At 32.6% G+C, this 12684-nt stretch overlaps 2 protein-coding genes across 2 annotated transcripts; both read right to left on the bottom strand.

The window, feature by feature from the left end:
* Nucleotides 1-2207: 2207 nt before the first annotated feature.
* Nucleotides 2208-10222, bottom strand: LOC132759276 (P2X purinoceptor 7-like; the record flags this gene model as incomplete). Its single annotated transcript, XM_060751018.1, is given in 4 exon segments — nt 2208-3908; nt 4456-4698; nt 4922-5149; nt 9904-10222. Coding segments are annotated over 4 exon segments (753 nt in total). The 3' UTR covers nt 2208-3644.
* Nucleotides 10223-10438: 216 nt separating this feature from the next.
* LOC132759277 (kielin/chordin-like protein) lies at nt 10439-12153 on the bottom strand. Its single transcript, XM_060751019.1, has 3 exons — nt 11967-12153; nt 11150-11305; nt 10439-10694 (listed from the first exon to the last, which is right to left on the bottom strand). The coding sequence occupies exons 1-3, from the start codon at nt 12067-12069 to the stop codon at nt 10498-10500; spliced, it is 456 nt and encodes a 151-aa protein (XP_060607002.1). The 5' UTR covers nt 12070-12153; the 3' UTR covers nt 10439-10497.
* Nucleotides 12154-12684: the final 531 nt, after the last annotated feature.

The following is a 12684-nucleotide window of genomic DNA, read 5'->3' as shown; positions in this document are numbered from 1 at the left end:
TTGACATATGGGTAGATGGCAGTATGGAAATTATGCACATCCTTTCCTTATCTTCCTATGTTGAAAATTCTGGTTGCTATGGCAACAAATAGACTGAATTTCAAGATTTCTGATTCTAGTTTTTAAGTTTTTTCACTATAAGTTCTTTATTTCTTAAGGTATTTTTCTTCAAACTTTAAATATAAATTGCTTGTCATCAACCACATCATATGTGACAAGGTTTACAACTCTAGCACAAAATTTATCAGAATTACGTCCCTTGAACTTAAAATTTTCATGAAAAAAAACATTGTTTTTTTTAATAACTTCTTTTTCTGAATGTATCTACTTCAAACTTCATATAAATGTTTCTTATTATCACTCAACATTTGTGAGTGTTCAATACTCTAGCAAGACTATTTCCAGAATTATGCCCCTTTTGAACTTAGACTTTTTTTTGAGAAATTGGTAATTTTTACTCCAACTTCTTCAATCGTGATAGGATTTTAAAAATGTTATATTTTGATAACAGGGATGTTTAAAAAATAACTTTAGAGTGTCCTTCAGTCTGTCTGTCTGAACATAAAAACTGTTTCCTGTGATCACTTTTAAAGAACTTTTTCAAGAAATTAGGAACCTAAGTGAATGGCCAATGGCCCTTCAAAATGTTGCTTGGGCTCTTACCGGTAGGGGACTTATGGATTGCTTGCAATACTATGATAATTGCTTGTTTACTTTGGTATAAATTGAACAGAGGTGTGAAAGGCAACAAAAGACTGTTGTGTTTTAAATGAAAGATGTTTGCATTGTATTTATACAGTTGACTTGTTACTAAACAATTAGATATGACATGAATATAATTATGTTGTAAATATTGTTTGTAAAATGTATGTTAAAGTAAATATTGTTTGTAAAAAGTATGTTAAAACTTTAAGCAGCATGCCTCCAGATTCATCCTAATTTTCATGAAAATTTTGAAAATGTATTTAAAGGTAAAATATTGTTAAATGAACAAAGAAAGTACTTGACACATTACAATCGGCACTTAAAATCCACATAAATTACCAAAAAGAGGTCAAAACATGCATAAATAGCCCCTACTGTGTTAGTAACGCAGTAGAAATATAGTAATAAATACTACAAAATACAGTCATTAGTTGCACATAAGATATAAATTATCACTTGAATCTTTAATTTGTTAAATTTTCTCAAAGTTTTAGTAATTTTTTTCCAAGTTTAATTTTCTTGAAATATTTTGGGTCATCTGGAGGTATGCAGCTTTTAAGTAAATTATGATTTTATTTCTTTGCTGAATAATATTTGCAATTATTTGTTTGACACTGTATTTATTCAAACTTTGATGAATATATAAAAGTAATGGTACTGATACTTAATTACTTCACCAAAAAAAGTACTGGTACTGCAGTACCGAGCTAAAATCTAGTACTGGTACTGGTAATGGTACTGCATAATTTGCCAAGTACTGGTACTGGTACTTAAGTACTACACCCTTGGTACTGATGCAGCTCTGAGCTCAAGGTCGCGATTTCCTCAAAACTGAAAACAGTTTCCAGACCATAACTAAAGTTCCATTTGGCCCACAATATTTAAACTTTATAGGATGGTTACTGTTTGAAAGAGGTAATACTTTATTTAATTTATGTAATGTCTTACAAATGCTTCATCCTTACTTAAAAAAAACACTTTCGGGCTAATATAGTATTGACCTTAACGTAAAATGTCTTGAATTTTTCTGTAAGTGTCTATAACTTAATTTTTGAATGAATCTTCTTCTTCATCAAGGCCATTATTAATGTTGCTAATATTTATTAAAAATATTAAATAAATGTTGTTTTTTTTATATGATTCATACTTGGAATAACAACAAGTATGACTAGACAGACTTGAGAAAAAAAGGAAACCTTTTTTTTTCCTTTTTAATTCTACAATTTTTTTTCCTTTTTGACATGTTTTTTGAATATTTATTAAACTGTTAATTTGTTTGCTAAAAATAGCGTAAAAAAGACTCTTATCCAGTTTTATTATGGCATAAAGTGCATATGTGCAAGTGAGATGTACACTATTCATTAATTGGACTGTATAAATAGAAACACTGAATTGCACAAACATACTGGAGCATAACTTGGAGGTTGCAATTTACTGCTGTTGCAAATGACAACACTGTGTACTTGCAAATGGAAAGAGAAAAAAAGAGAAATACTAAAAAGTACGTGTACTACAACTTTATTTCAGAATTATACATGAGACAAAATAAAGAAATCATTATTTGTTATCTGTTTATCTATTAGTTATTAGTATTATGTATTTCTTGTAGAAGTAATAATTATGTTTGCAATTATTTTTTTATCTCTAAATCATTAATTATGTTTACTCTTTCACAACAAACCTGTTAAAGAAAATTATCAACATTTTTATTGAAGAAAATATTCTAATTGATGTTTTTTTTATAGCAAACTGTATATTTCCTGCATCATGGTTGCATGAACTAAAAAAGACGTGAAAGAAATAATTTTGCATAAACATATTGTTCCTTTTTACAGTTTTATAATAAAAATGCTCAATAAAATATTTGACTATTCTGAATGTGTATTCAATATTTTGTTATATTGTGGGTGTAAACATTTCAGTCATACACTTTGATGTCCCAAGGAATATTCTTGATAAGTAAAATGAACTTAAAAAACAGTGTCTTGTGCTAGTTTTCAACATCTGTGACAAGTATTTTCAAAACATACAGATGATTGACCAGGCACAAAAAATGTACATATGAGCCGCGTCATGACAAAACCAACATAACGGGTTTGCGACCAGCATGGATACAGACCAGCCTGCGCATCCGCGCAGTCTGATCAGGATCCATGCTGTTCGCTTACCAACTCTTTTAAAGTAGAGAAACTGATAGCAAACAGCATGGATCCTGATCAGACTGCGCAGATGCGCAGGCTGGTCTGGATCCATGCTGGTTGCAAACCCATTATGTTGGTTTTGTCGTGACGCGGCTCATATTGGTATTTTACCTCCATACATGGTTTTGCCTCTATCATGATGACTTTACATAGAACAGAAGTTATGAGCCTAAATATTTCGAATGGACATAGTTATTTTTATACCCTTGTAGGCATGAAACAAAGCCCATGAAAGTAACCTAAGACATTTATTTTTGAAAATCATATAAATCTTCTTCTTACTTATGGTAAACATGTAGCAGTATAGAAGTTTAAATGTCTTCTGAGTACAATGTAAATGAAAGTGTCCAATACATAAAAGGGAGTTGTGACCTGGAGGTTTTGGTGTCAACCCCTCACCTTAGGAGCAGGAGTTCAAACCGACTTTGTTAATGGTTATGTTTCTTCATAGACAACAAATTGAACTTGAGTTACCAAAATGAGCTTCATGCTTTCATCATAATGCAGCTTATATAAATTTTAAATATGTTTATTAACATATTGTCAGAACCAACAGGTACTGATTTAGCTGTACTACATAAAAAATGATTTAGAAAATAACATCAGAAAGAATAAAACTGACTTCATAAATGTGAACCCAAGATTGTTTCAATTCAGTTGACACAAACTCAAGCTGATTTGATAATCTTTTAACATGCATATAAGTTTTGTACTACCTATAACAACAGGTTTTTAATTTCAAACAAGTCTTGATGGTATGAAACCAGTATACTGCCCAAAGGCATCCGGGTATTTGTCTCTTATAGACCATACACTACATGAAGGTATAACCCTCCTGTCACCTACACTCAAACGTCCATGTTGCCAAAGTACATATTGTCTATATGCAGCATGTCTGTTGGCCTTTCTGAGATCAGCCTCATCATCTATCACGAGGACATCCCTCCTGTACATGCGTTGTAATGCAAGGACCGCCTCGTCCAAAATGAGAACTCTGAAATCCTGGAAGAAACAATACATACTTGTTCATTATAGTGATAGGCAATAACCCTGAAATTCGATGCACTTATTTTCAATAACCTATACTCAAAGAATTAAAATTTGATCATTGAAAACATCACCAAGCTGCAGCTTTGTGGAAAAGGTAAAATCTGTTTGTCCATTTTAAACCAAACGGGAAGTGACATCATGTTTTTATGACTTCATAGTTACATGATGTCATTTTATTTGGTGCCAAAAATGTTACTATGGTTTGTATTATTTCTGTTGGTGTAGTTTCATTTATATACATAAAGAGGTTTTACATTTACAAAACTATTTTCTTTACAAACTGAACATCCCTCGTACCATTACTTAACTTATTTTACAGTTGTTGGATTGTCACCTTTTTCTTCTGTAATAAAGGTAGAGTCCAAAATATAATGAAATGATTTTCTGGATTTATAATGAAAATGCTTGTTGTAATTGCAGTGTTTGCACTACTTACAACAACAACAAAAAAAAATCACTTAAAATACTATTATTTATGAATGAAGGTACAAGTACTTACTGGTAATAATGATACACACTGCTCTGGCATCATGCCACAACATAGTTTTTCATCTTCGGTTGGCATCTCTCTGCAGTGATTGCAGGTACACCAATCTGGTGTGTCATTTCCAGCTGGGGGATGAAAACCACCAAACTGAGACTCTTGTGGTTCAAATACATCAAGAATCAAGGAAGGGCTCTTTTCCATTGCCTCCACGAGCAACTCCCTCATCCTCTCTTTTGACATTTCATCCAAAGCATTCTGAAAAATGAAAAACATTGTGAATTACGAAAAGATAAGATTTAAAACAATTACAATTTGTATGGATATACAATTTGTATTTCGAAATTGTAACTTTACAAATAAATATTCTATTCCTGCAATTTTACAAAAAAGTCATTAAGGAGGTTAACAATGTGACATAAAAAAATGTTTTGTGAATTCAACTCTCTGGCAGTAAAATCACACTATATATCAAAATTACCATGAAGCGTTCCTTTCTTGTCTCAAGAATATGAAGAGCAACATCTGCTCTAGTCTCACTTGTTCCTGTTTGCCCTCGTCCTCTCCCCCTTGCCCTTCCTTTCCCTCTTCCTTTACCCTGACCTCTTCCTCGACCTCTACCTCTGGGTGCTCTTCCTCTGTTACCTCTTCCCCTTGCACTTGGAAACCCTCTGTCTGATGGGACAGAAAGTTCTGATCCAGTAGAAGACTTAAAACAAAAAAACTTTAAGTCATCAATGCCATCTTAAAAATACCCATGACTGGTATAATGTGTATGCGTGGTTACTGATATTAAAACCATTAGGTAAAATATGCTAAATTTTGGCAAATCATATAATGATATGTGTGTAGCAAGAGAGGTAAAGAGGTTATGAGTTAGACTGCACACATCAATTGAAATACACAATCAAGTAAGTAATTTTCAATTGTCTCAAAAAGAGGAAGGCTTTACAAATACCTTGATTAAAAATTAGAAAAAAAGATTTTTTATTTATAACAAATCAGCCCTTAACCTATATTATACATAAAACATTATAGAAGGGGTGAGGTTTTTTTTGTTTAAATACTTTTTACTTGTTTTCAACTTCAGATACAGGCAGAGCTGCATCAGTACTTGGGGTGTAGTACTTAAGTACCAGTGAGTACCAGTACTTGCCAAGTTAGCGGTATCAGTACAAGTACTAGTACTAGATTTTAGCTTGGTACTGCAGTACCAGTACTTTTTTTAGGAAGTAATTAAGTACCAGTACCAGTATTTCTATATATGATCAGGGTAGTTTGAATAAATACACAGTGTCAAACAGAAATAACGTATTATGCATATTCACGTTTTTCAATGTTATGTTTTTTTAAACAACTATTTCCATTTCACATGTGTACACTTCAAATAAAATTATGGGTTGTGTTCCCAAAATACTGGGAAAAAATCCTGCAAGTTACAATATATTGGCTAGTTAATAGCCTCAACACCGTAGGATTTTGAAGTACCATACCAATTAAAACTAAGATGTACAGGCAAATCTTCATGTATGAAGGCTACTATTTCTTAAATTCAGAAACCTTAAGTTTAGTTTTCAGGGATAGGATTAGGACATGTTCTATTTTGAAAATCTTGTCATACAGATTTCTACAGACCTCCCACAAAGGCAAGTAACAGTTTACCAAATTATCTCCTGATAATGGGGGTAATGAATGAAATACACAACAATTAGGGCTTAAAGGTAAGCATAGTAGTAAGATGGGGTTAAATGATGTTGAAAAACTCTTCCGGGGGCCCAAAGTTGTGTTAGGTTCGAATCCCAAATTATTTCGAAAAATGATTATGTCACAGTACCTACCCAGCAAACACCCGACGTTGACCCAACGTTGGATCAACGTTGAATTTTGGTCGCGACGTCGGTGACCTTCATACAACGTCAAATCGACGTTGAATCCCCGACGTCTAACAGACGTTGCATTTTGACGTCGACTCGACGTCGGGTTTTGGTCGGTAATCTGACAATAGGTAAATTTAATTTATGAAACCAATATATATATAAATGAAAGCATAAACAGCGAGAATTTTAAGTTTAAGTTTAGAAAGGGAACATTATATATTTATTTTCTCCATCAAAACAACAGTATCACGTGGGTGGCTAACGTACGATATTCGATAGGTGGCGCTCTGTAAACGGATAGTCGCAGATCAGTATGAAATATATTTGCTCTATTTTCGTTTAAATAATATCTTATCTCCTCGAATTAGTCTAAGAAGTGTTTATATAATTTACAATGAAGTTGTTATCATTTTTGAGGGCTTCATTTTATAGTGGTAAATAATTTAGTAAATTCGAATTTGCGACTTATCGGATTTGAAATTCAATTGTATTGGCGGACAAAAAACGACGGGTTGACAGACAAAGTTGTGTATTCCAAACAAAAGAAAAAGGTAGGCAAACATTATATATTGTTTTTCAATGCTAATTTACCGCATGTTTGCATGGATTCGATGGTTATTTGATCATTGAAATGTTTGACTGGTAAAACTTAATGTCACGTGATTTCGCGAGATAAATATTTTTGTTTCCACGTAAGAACACTTTATCATTTGCTATAGAACAGTCTGTATAATCGGATCATTTTTCCCACACTATATCGCCATGCCAAATAAATGCACAATCAATGGTAGGAAATATCCTAGCAATTGAAATCAATAAAAAGTTAAATGCAGTACGTAAGACTCTTAATATTCAAATGCTGGTAAATGAAAATTCCTCTTATTTCTTATCAACATGAATTTCACTTATATGAGGGGCCAGTCATTTACACATGTATCAGATGCAGTTTGATTTTGATATCTGTGTAGTTGTTAAACTACTCGTTGTTAATTGTAGTACTTTACCCATACTGTAAGCATACCATGTGTTTCTTATATTATGATAATGATTCATGGCATTTGATACATATGTAAATGATACGACTTTTGTAAGATATATCTGAAAGCACATAGTATTTGACTAGCTATCTTTTTATTAATGTAATCAAACAACATATTATCAATCAGAAAACACATTATCATAGTTATAAATCAATAAAAGTAATAGTTTGTTAATTAGCCTGCTTATCAACAAGTTGTATGCTCGTATCATAAAACGTTTTTACACTAAGCCAGTCTGTCCTATATACACTTAGCAGACCAGATCATGCTGGGCAGAGATGATATCTATAAAAATGACAGTAACATGTGAATTTCTTTGATGTTGTATGAGCATTTGTACAAAGTACTTTGAATATAAAAAATAACAATATCAATTTTTGCGGGAGTAGAATTAATTTGGTATTTGTTATATCAGTTTTTCATGCGCTTATGAGTTAACTAAGATTAATAGTAATTTGATTTTGCCTATTGTATTAGACAAACATCCTTTCACCACATGGTTAAATTCTAAAACGATTATATTTCGTCTTTCAGATTGTGAAAAGTATAATAATTCAACATGTGTCAAAAGTTCATGAGGAAGATGAAAATATTTAGAGGAAAAAGAAAAATGAAAACCTACCAAGATTTTGTGACAGGTATATTTCAAAATATTATATAGAAAATACAGTGATCTTATTACCCTTGATTTTATAATGAAATTCTTCACGAAGCCATTTTTATCAAAATTAATAGATATATACAGTAGGTACACGAAACTACATGGTTTAAACTAAATTAAAAATAATAAGTATCTTTTTAAGTAGTTGGAGTGTTTTGTCAGAATTTCGTTTAATTATAATATGTAAAAGTGATTTATTTCTTGCACTTGTAACTGATTATTTTATTTTTTTTATTTTCAGAAAGTGTGATGAGATCTTAGGTTGCAGACGGTAATGATACGCTTAAAGTATGCCCCAGATCGACATAGTGGAGGAGGACGAAAGAAGCTAGAATACTAATGAAGATACATATGAACATTGCTATTTATAATTATAACAAAATATTCAGAATATTGTTCCATTTAACATTCAGATCTATATTTAGTTATAAAATACAACTTTTTAGACAAATATACATTTAGTGAGTTGGATAGATGATTGAAAAATCCCAAACTCAGAGTGATCAGTTCAGTGGTGATATAAGAAAAAACACATGCATGGATGTTTGCTATATAAAATGTCAGTGTTAATATTCAAGAAGGATTTTGTTTAACATGCTTAATTAATACATGAAGCGTTATTAAAGTACATACCGTCAAGTTAAATAGTTTCAAAAAATATTATGTAAATCTTGCATTTGTTATATATAGTACCACATTTCTTGTTTTGTACTTGTGATTCCGAGTATAAAATAAATTGCTAAAATCATAAGAATGCTTATTTTTAACCCTATTAAAGAGCTTTAAAATGAAAAAAATATCATATTCCAAAAGTTTTGAATGAGGTTAAATCATGGTTAGAAAATTTGGTCAGATAAGGTTGGCATATGGTCAGATAATGGTCAGAAAAGGTTGGATTATGGTCAGAAAAAGGTTTGATTATGTCCCAATAATGGTCAGAAAAGGTTGGATTATGGTCAGAAACGGTTGGATTATGGTCAGAAAAGGTTGGATAAAGGTCATTTTATGACGTTGTATAGACGTCGGTTTCTGACGTCTAAAAAACTTTCAAATCCAACCTTCTGCCAACGTTTACCCAACGTCAGGGTCTAACGTCAGTACAACGTTGGTACAACGTCTTTTGTTTGCTGGGTATTGAACTGTTTTCTAATTAGGGGAGAGGAGGTAGTTTGTAGGTGGCCAGATAGCTTAGTCAGTAGAGCTGCAGTACGGTTTTCCGAGGGTCCCAGGTTTGAGTCTCGGTCAGGCTTCACATTTAAAAAAAAAATTTTTTTTAATCATAAATGGAGGTGTTTCAATCATTACTCATGGTGAAAAAAGTATTTAGTGAGTAAAGTATGTAAAGGATCAATAAGGAGGGATCCTTTTTAGTGAAACCTCAGATGATTCCTACAGTGTAGAATTACTGTCTGAATGCAAGTGTTGTATTGCTTTGAAAATTGTACATCTTATCTCTAATTGTTGTACACCTAAATCCTACCGTTAAGGCCCTTACTTACCTGAACTTCACTGATCGAAATTAGCAAGTTCTAGTAATTGCAAGTTTATATAAAAAAATTTCATTTGTATTGACTTGCAAAACTCGATATCGTGAATCGCTTATCTCATGTTTGATAATATTATAAAACAAATAGCATTGCGCGAACATCTCATTTAAATAGTGTAGGCCTAACCAAATAAACAGATAAACTTGTGCAAGTTGTATCACTATCAAAGAATTTGTGATTGTTACGAAACATTCAGCTACATAAATAATTATATGTACCAAATCATCTTTATCTGTATACAGTACAGCAAAGTAAAGGATTCATTTACTTTGTGTAAACCATCACAAATTCTTTAAAACTTTTAAACAATGAGGATAACAAGTAAGAAAACTACTAACCGACGACGTAGATGACATGTTGTTTTGATTTTTTTGCGGAAGTGTGCTCTTCAGTCTGACGTCATCATTTTCTGCGTGTAAGCGTAAATATACGGAGATTCTCCGGAAAGACTCGTAATATTGACGAAGCTATATTTGGGTTAAATTTTGTAAACAATGTTGTGGAATGTATGAATGATAATATATTAATTCGTGGCGTTGCAGAGCTGCTAATCTCGATGATTGTATACACAATCACTAGTTACACATGTCTGAATCGCATATTTTACTCTTTTAACGATGAAAAAAATGGTTTTGCTGAGAGCTAACGTGCCTTTAAAGGGAGAGAATTTTCAAGCCTTTCAGAGTTCCTCACTGCAAAGTATAATATTTGGAATGTCTCCAGATTTTCCCTAATTATATAAGACAATGGCATTCATTTGTGATTGTTAAGTTAATCGGGGGTCTTTCAAACAGAAATTCTATCTTAAATTCATATCTTTAGTGGCCATAAGACTTTAACAACGTCTTTAAGACTTAAAGAAATAAGCTTAACTTATTTTTCGGTTAACTTTATTTAGCATATGATTTCTATAAAAGTATTGCAGTTCCAAATTAACCCGTGATTTCAGGTTGGTTTACTGCACTGCAAGGGCATTTACTTTTTGTGCACTCGTAACCTCCTTGGTAGTTCCCAATAGAATGACAGTAACACGTGTTACATCCATCACGTGTCAACCACTGGGTCTGATGTCTGTACCACCCACCATTGTACAAGCATTCCCCGTATATGGGCTCTTTACTTGGCGTTGCTGGAAATATAAAAGTCAACACACTTTGAAGAACATAGGCCTAGTGGTTTAAGGTGCCTGCTTTTCCATCCACATTATCTTGGGTCAAATCATAGCTTCTCAGCTATTATTTACAAGAGTTTATTTATAACTTCTTATCCGAAGTTTGACGAAAAGGGCATTGAAGGACTTATTTTACAGTATTTATGACCATTTTCTACTGCGTGACGAACGCAGTACGGGCAATTTTTGGTTATTTTTTAAACTTTTATATTGGACTGAACGTGCCGTTTGCAATTCAAAGACAATAATCTATTTTTAATACATTTTCACGAAAATAAGCATGAATATGGAGGCGTGCTGCATTAAATTATCCACTCCACATGCTTCTATTTTTAGAACGTTCAATAAAAACACACCATACTTTCGAATTGCAAAGGTCGAACACGATATGTTAAGGTTTAAATTATATGTACCAAATCCTGCTGAACTGCACGCCTTCATTGTACACTGCATGCCACGTTCTGTACAAAGACACTTGTTACAACCATCTAGTGTAGCAAAGACATCTCCAACTAAATAGATCTTCAAGTTGTACAGGCATGCAGGGTCTCCTGCCTTGGCCACAGTGCCTGTAGAATATAAATAAAATTGTATGTTAAAGGAACTCCACCAAGGTCCATTTGCCTAACAACATTACAATCTGAAACATATCAAGTGAAGTACTTAAGATGGAAAGCTTCTGCAGAAGAGAAAAAGAAAAATACCCAGAGTTAACAAAATACAAAGAAATATACCAATAATTAAAATGAGTATCGACTTTTCGTGCGACTCTCGACCGAATTTGAGTGAAAAGCGTTACAACGCTTTTCATTTTTGGGTCATTTGCACAATAAAAATGAGTTTTTGGAAAAACGGAGAGAGGGAATGACCTAAATATTTTCACACATGCTAGCGGTCCAAATCCTCATTAATCTGTTCACAAATCTCGGATTTTTTTTTTCCAGTCCCGTAACGTCAAAAAACTTCAATAGAGTTCCTTTAACTTTTAATATGTGTGAATATTAACAGTGCCAATATAAAAAAAGACTGTGGGTTAATCAATACAAATTAAAGTTTCACTTTAAAAATATCAGTAATAGGAGAAAAGGGTCAATTCCATGTGCTGTTGTATTATTTCATTAAAACAAAGATGCTAATGCTATAATTATGTACAAAAATGTTTAAACACATGCGAGTAAGTTATTAGTATTTAAATGTTAAACGTAGTTAAAAATTAAATATTTAACCAACTATTTAACGCGCATGTCCCATCTAGACTTCCGTAGCACCGTATGCCAAATCCATGATTGGCACAAACTCCGCACACCTGGTCATCTACCAACATGTCACCCATTGAATACGTGTTTCCGATGGACCCACATGTACACGTTGCTGTTGTTTCTGCTCCCGTTAAAATACAAAAGACATATAACGATTTCAGCTGCGTTACTGATAATGAAAGAGCATTAACGTTACTAATAAAAGAGCAATTACGTTACTAATAATGAAAGAGCATTTACGTTACTTATAATGAAAGAGTATTTACGCAACTGATAATGAAAGCATTTACGTTACTTATAATGAAAGACTGTTTACGTTCTTATAATGAAAGAGCATTTACATACTGATAATGAAAGAGCATTTACGTTACTGATAATGAAAGAGCATTAACGTTACTGACAATGAAAGAGCATTTACGTAACTGACAATGAGAGAGCATTTGCCTTACTGATAATGAAAGAGCATTAACGTTACTGATAATGAAAGAGCATTTACGTTACTAATAATGAAAGAGCATTAACGTAACTGACAATGAGAGAGCATTTACGTTACTAATAATGAAAGAGCAGTTACGTTACTAGCAATGAAAGAGCATTTAGGTTGCTAATAATAAAAGAGCATTTACGTTGCTGATAATGCAAGAACATTTACGTTACTGATAGTGCGAGCATTTACGTTACGGATAATG

The sequence above is a fragment of the Ruditapes philippinarum genome, unplaced genomic scaffold, assembly GCF_026571515.1.
Source record: "Ruditapes philippinarum isolate M1 unplaced genomic scaffold, ASM2657151v2 ctg18691_1_1_1_1, whole genome shotgun sequence".
In the NCBI taxonomy this organism is placed as follows: Eukaryota; Metazoa; Mollusca; class Bivalvia; order Venerida; family Veneridae; genus Ruditapes; species Ruditapes philippinarum.
Note: the sequence above shows the minus strand (reverse complement) of the source record. Positions and strands in the feature narration are given on the sequence as shown.

Coding starts and splice junctions, on each gene's coding strand:
- LOC132759277 (XM_060751019.1), bottom strand. CDS start 12,069: ATGGGTGACATGTTGGTAGATGACCAGGTGTGCGGAGTTTGTGCCAAT. Junction 11,306..11,966: donor TGGGACATGCGCGTTAAATA/GTTGGTTAAATA, acceptor TATATTCTACAG/GCACTGTGGCCAAGGCAGGA. Junction 10,695..11,149: donor GTGCAGTTCAGCAGGATTTG/GTACATATAATT, acceptor TTATATTTCCAG/CAACGCCAAGTAAAGAGCCC.